This window comes from Vipera ursinii (assembly GCF_947247035.1).
Source record: "Vipera ursinii genome assembly, chromosome: Z".
Lineage (NCBI taxonomy): Eukaryota > Metazoa > Chordata > Lepidosauria > Squamata > Viperidae > Vipera > Vipera ursinii.
Window position 1 is genome coordinate 16,106,240 of NC_139517.1, and position 6,000 is coordinate 16,112,239.

General features: G+C 43.1%; 1 protein-coding gene across 1 annotated transcript in view; it reads left to right on the top strand.

The window, feature by feature from the left end:
* The window catches only part of ODAD1 (outer dynein arm docking complex subunit 1), a 28,169-nt gene extending 23,083 nt beyond the window's left edge, over positions 1-5,086 (top strand). Inside the window, exons 14-16 of the mRNA XM_083376530.1 lie at positions 1,297-1,400; positions 2,946-3,024; positions 4,298-5,086. Coding sequence (XP_083232656.1) covers positions 1,297-1,400; positions 2,946-3,024; positions 4,298-4,342 — 228 coding nt within the window. The 3' untranslated portion in view covers positions 4,343-5,086. The remainder of the gene's footprint in view (positions 1-1,296; positions 1,401-2,945; positions 3,025-4,297) is intronic.
* The last annotated feature ends 914 nt before the right edge of the window (positions 5,087-6,000 follow it).

A 6,000-nucleotide genomic window follows, 5' to 3' on the forward strand; every position in this document is an offset into this window, starting at 1 on the left:
TTACGACAAATCACGGCTTGAACTATCTTGCTTTGCATGTAATGAGTCTATCTCATATATTAGTTTCCCCTTTTAAGTTGCATTACTGAAATAAATGAACTTTTGCACGATATTCTAATTTTCCGAGTTTCACCTGTAGTTCTCACTTTTCCAGTGTTTTGTTTACCTAGCTCATTCCCAGTCTTTTAAATAGTTTATGTTAATTGTGTTTGTGTATGTGATATATTTCTTCAAATATAAAAATTAGAAACTTAAAAAAACATTTTAATAATAGCCGCAAGCCATTTTAGTGTTGATGTATTGGAAAGGGATAACCTTGTAGTGGGCAACATGCAGCCCTTCAGATGTTGCTGAACTACAGATCCCCATATGTTTTACTCACCCTCCATTAGGACAGGGCTTTTCAACCAGTGGTACGGGTACCACCTGTGGTACATTGGCACCTGGCAGGTGGTACGTGACCATCCTAGAAAAGTGGTAGTGGGGGAGGGGAATGAGCTGAAGCAGTGGCAGCACCGCACAAGCCTGAGCGAGAGATGGCTGGAGCTGCAGGGCTGTCAGGGCTCAACGAAAGAGCCAGGATCAGTGCCAGGGTCCAGCTGGAGTTCGGCGCTGATCCTGGCGCTTCTGCTGAGCCCAGAAGAAGCGCCGATCAGCTGGAATGTTGCAGCATCTCCAGGGTCTTGTGATTTACATTCAGATGCTTGGCAACTGATTCATATTTATGACGGTCACAATGTCCCAGGGTCATCTGAAGTGACCAAAACCTGCTGCAACCACCCAGCGGAGGTGGGGGGAATAAAAACCAAACACCCCCACCCCACCCCTGCTGCCAATCCTCAACAGAAATGCTTACAACAGTGAAAACCTCAGACAGGAGGAAGAGCGCCACCGGACGGGCAGGCAGGTGTCTTGCTCGGTTGTAGCTTGGGGGGCACTTTTTTCAGTGCCATTGTAACTTCAAACAGTCACTAAGCAAACTGTTGTAAATCAAGGACTACCTGTACTTCACTTTTTTCCCTTTTTTTTGGTCATCAAGTTTTTGACACCTTGCTAGGCGACTGGTGGTCCTCGGATGTTGCCCTATCCTAAAAGTGGCACAATGGGTGAAAAGGTTGAAAAGCCCTGCATTAGGACACTAAGGCTGTAGTAGTGGGCTACATCTGAAGAGCCACATATCGCTCATTTCTGGCAGATTAATACATGTAGCCTGGTGGGTCTCTCTTAATCTAAATCTTTAGGTGAGGGTAAAGAACGGTCTCTTGTTCCCTACTTCTAAATTTGATCTCTCTTTAGGAAAAGGACGAGCCCTATGATACTGTGGAGACAGCACAGCTGCTCCTGGGGCAGACTCCAGGGCTGAAGCCAACGTCGATGACTGTTCGGCCACCCACAGCTGGGTAAGGAGAGCTGGTTATTACCCAGAGAATCCAGAAGGTCCCCATTTCCACATTAAATTCAGAGTGGGGCATGGGAAACGTATTTTCTGTGGTGGTGTCACCTAATCTTCTGGGCTTGTTAAGGGCTTTGGATTGTATAAATTTCAGGTGAATGCTGCTTCAATGTTGCTTCCGTTAAGAGCAGCTTGACAGCTGGAACTGATTTACTGGGCTGTTCCTCATCAGAAATCTTTAGACAACGCAGGGCAGCCGTCTGATAGAGAAGCGGTAGCTTTGAATTTCTTGTGGTGAGCAAGAAATTGGACTAAATGAGGGATGAGGAATCTTTTGACTCTCCAGGTATTACAGACAACTCTCAGAATCCCACATTATTGGCAGGACTGCTGGTAGGGATATTTAGGTAGCATTTGATGGGGTACAAGCCCTTGATCCACGGTCAGTCAATTGGATTTGCCTGCAATGTCACTGTTGTTATTACTTTAATTTTTATACTAATAGCCCTAGGTTTATGCATGGCATTTAACAAAGGACAAGCCCTTGCTTTAAATTTGCACTATAAACAGTGACATAGGGAAGTAATTTTAAAACAAAGAAAAAGTGACTAAATGCATGGAGATTTGCAGTCTCTGCATTTGAAAGATACCCAGTTGAAGAAGGCTGCACTGAGCCACGGTTCATTTAAGTATGGTTTGTTAACATAGTTGGTCAGATGTGTCCCACATGCCAAGTGATTAATCATGGTTTAAAACTACTGTTGACAGAGTTAACACAACCTGACCTAAATTCAAAGTATTTTATGACTTAATAAAATATGGGATCTGTATCCTGCATACTGTTGGCTTGGTGGGGTTGAAGACTGAGTTAAACTCTAGGATTGATGGGATTTTAAAGAATGGATTTTATATAGTTATTTTTTAAGATGTACCAAATTTGTGATTCAGATGCATAGAAAAAGTAGTGTACACGTTAAAGCCAAGAAACGTCCATAGCAAAAGAATGCAAAGCAAATTTTTAAAAAGCAAGAACTGGAGCAGTAAAATAATAAAAAACAAAATCAGTAAAACAAAGATACACCGACATAAAATTACTTTAGTTTGATGCTCAAACTAAGACTCTGATGAGAGTCAAAAGACACAAGTGAATTATAAAACAGAACATTATTTCCCATTTTGCAACATTTGCTCTGTGATGAGGGGGGCATAGTGTGGCAAAGGCGTTATTGATGCTTGGATCCTGGAATTTAGAGGTCAAGGCCAATAGGAATAGCAGTTGTGGAGAAGCTCCAGTTTCCAAATTGTTTTCTAGTCTACATGGAATTCTACATAAAATAGAAGACAGCGGGATCCGTTTTGTGGGTTACTAAAAAAAGAGGGAAAAATAGAAGACCAAACTCTTGGGAGGAATATGAAATCAATGTTCCCTTATTCTTCTAATCTCATAGGAGCAATCAGATTTTAGAATAGCTCAGGAACAGGTTTTTTTTTTAAAGGACAGATTTGTAGTATTTAGGGCAGTGTTAATCAGACCATTCTTTGGGGTTTGCAGACTTGGCCATGAGCCAATACAAGAAGAGGACAACAGACCTTTAACTCACGAGGAGCTCAGAGAAAAAGTAATAAAGGAGGTGAGTTCAAGAGGCGGGGCGAGCTAAGTTTGTACTGAGATGAAACTCAACACACTCGGATGCTTTAAAACTTGTGTATTAGAAAGAACGGCTTTACCAATGTGCACTATTTATATAAAATAAGACTGTTTTATGCAGTATGCGTGTCTGTGCAAAAAAGGAACTTGTTCACGAAAGTCAGGGGGTGATTTCCTACAGTTGGCCACATTTTGCTCTCTATAGTAGTGGTTCCGACCCCTGTTGTAGAAACATTTTCCTACAAATGCAGTTTGGGGAATTGGTGCCTCAGTTCTTGAAAGTAGGTCATACCTTCTGTCTCAGTTCCTTTCTTCGTATTTGTTGATTAACCTCAACTGTCCAAACTCCTCAGCCATCAAGTAATCCTTCCAACAACAAATCCATACTTCTGCCAGCCCCAAGGAACCTGGTTTCAGAAAAGAGAGTGTGGGGGGTGCTGGTGAGCCTTTGCACCACCAAGGTGCCCTCTGGAACATTGCAAAGCATAAGGGGCTGCAGCAACTCTCGTGCTGAAGCAGCTTTGAGCAGCCACTGGCTGCCTCCTCTCCCACTACTCGGCAGAGATGTGAATCCTGGCAATAGTGTTGGGACTACCGAATCTGGGCTGCAAACATCTGGAAGGCAGCATTTAGCTTTCCCTTTGTTGTTATCTAATAGTTGTTGTTGTTAGTTGCGAAGTCGTGTCCGACCCATCGCGACCCCATGGACAATGTCCCTCCAGGCCTTCCTGTCCTCTACCATCTTCTGGAGTCCATTTAAGCTCACGCCTACTGCTTCAGTGACTCCACCCAGCCACCTCATTCTGTCATCCCTTTTTTCTATTGCCTTTAATCTTTCCCAGCATTAGGCTCTTCTCCAGTGAGTCCTTCCTTCTCATTAGGTGGCCAAGGTATTTGAGTTTCAACTTTAGGATCTGGCCTTCTAAACAGCAGTCAGGGTTGATCTCCTCTCAGACTGACCGGTTTGATCGCCTCACAGTCCAAGGGACTCGCAGGAGTCTTCTCCAGCACCATAGCTCAAAGGCCTCAATTCTTTGGCGCTCAGCCTTTCTTATGGTCCAACTTTCACAGCCATACATTGCAACTGGTAGTTTAGAATTATTATTATTTTCTTTGCAACTCAGATCTGGTACCCCTAAGTCAGCGGTCTTTCACACTAGTCCAAAATAGATGAAATCGCCTTTCCCCAGCCAATAGAAACCTGTTTTTTACACTTATTTTTGAACCATAATAGAATGGTTTTCTCTCCCCTCCAGATCCAAAGCAAGGCAGCGGCACTTTCTCTAAAGAAGAGCACGTAATGCGCAGTTCAGTGACTGTATCCTGGGACTAGCACAGACAAGAAATAACCTCAGGCCTCCAGACGTGAATAGGAATCTTAACTGCAGCCTGGGCTAGGCCAGCCAGAGAAGAAAACTGAGAAACAAGGTTTGCATTCCAAGTGTGGTTCCTGAAACATTTTTCTTTACACCGTTGCCGTCTGCTGCATCCTTTCTCATGTCTGGAAAGGTTGATGTGGCTGAGTGTAGCCTTCACCCTTGCAGGATCCTTCACGCTGCTGTCGACCATGGAAAAATCTTCCTCCTTCTGCCGAATTGTTCCTTTTCTGGGCTGCTCATGTGATCAGGACAGATGTGTTGTGTCAGTGGTACATAATTCATAGCTGTCATACCATCCAAACTGTTTGCTTCCGTGCTGCCTGCTTGTTTATACAGTCTGCCTTTAATTTCACTCCACATTGTCATGCAAAGAGAGAACGCACTGCAACGTTTTTTGCCTATAGCAGTGGTATTTTACTTTGCCACCGTTCTGGTGAAGGAAGCAAGAATTTCCAGCTCCTAAAATAAGATCCTTTTTTGGAAACAAGTGACCAAATTCCCCCAGCAGCGTTTTGTATCAACAACAGTTCTTTCTGTACCCTTAGTCTCCTTAGTTGTCAGAGTGTTTGAGGCCCACAAGGGGTATATTGTGTCTTTTGATGTATCTGAACAGGAATTGGGTTTATTTAAAGCACTTAGCCACATCTTGAACGGGTGTTTCTTTTTTTTTTTTAAAGGAAAAAAAACCCTAGCATGTTCCTCAGAGTGTAGTTTTCACCACATGATCATCTAATACGAGGCTGTATCAGTCCCACACAAAGTTCCCATTTACAACTAACTGCCAGCTAGAGTTCCCTCAGTGGCATATGCGAAAAGGTTTTTTTTTCCCCCAAAGTAATTTGAAAAATACGTGAAAACTGCAGTAATCGAGGAAAGTGTCAAAGGAGAAGTTTCTTCCCTATAGTTATTTTTTCATTCTCTTTAAGCCCCCTTTTTGGAAGAAGTATTTTTTTTATAAAAAAAAATTTCCCTCATTATTTCAACAACGCTAAAACCACTTCAGCTGTTCCCCAACTCCCAAATGATTTTCCCCTACAGGGCCTCTTATTTCAGGCCTCTTGGCAGAGTCCCAGAAAATTATCTTAGGCAAGGGGTTCCTCTCTCAGAGATGATCATCATGAAAAAAAAAATCGTGATAAGTTTCACTGAAGGAAGATAGGTGCTTTCAATTCTGCCATTCCTGTGGTTGTGGAATGCAGGGGTAATGTGTGTATATCTCTGTGTTTGGGATGGGTGGAGAAGTGGAGACTGGTCCCAGATGGGCTGACACATGCAGACTCCTGTGGCGACTGAAAAGACTATCGTGGTTTTTTGGATGATCAGTGTAAATCGAAAGTGGATGATTAAAAAGGTTTCATTGACAACACTCCTTTGCTTTTGATGGTTTTCCTGGAGCATTTGCTGGTCTTTCGGGAGGTAATTTCCCTGCTCATCCGAATTAGGAGCATCTGATCATTGATGCTAACCCCTGCAACTAATTTGCAACGGAAGAACCAAAGTTTAAGCATCCCCTATGGAAAAATGTTACCGTATTTTTCGGACCATAAGACGCCCTTTTTTTCCCCCAAAGTGGGGGGGGA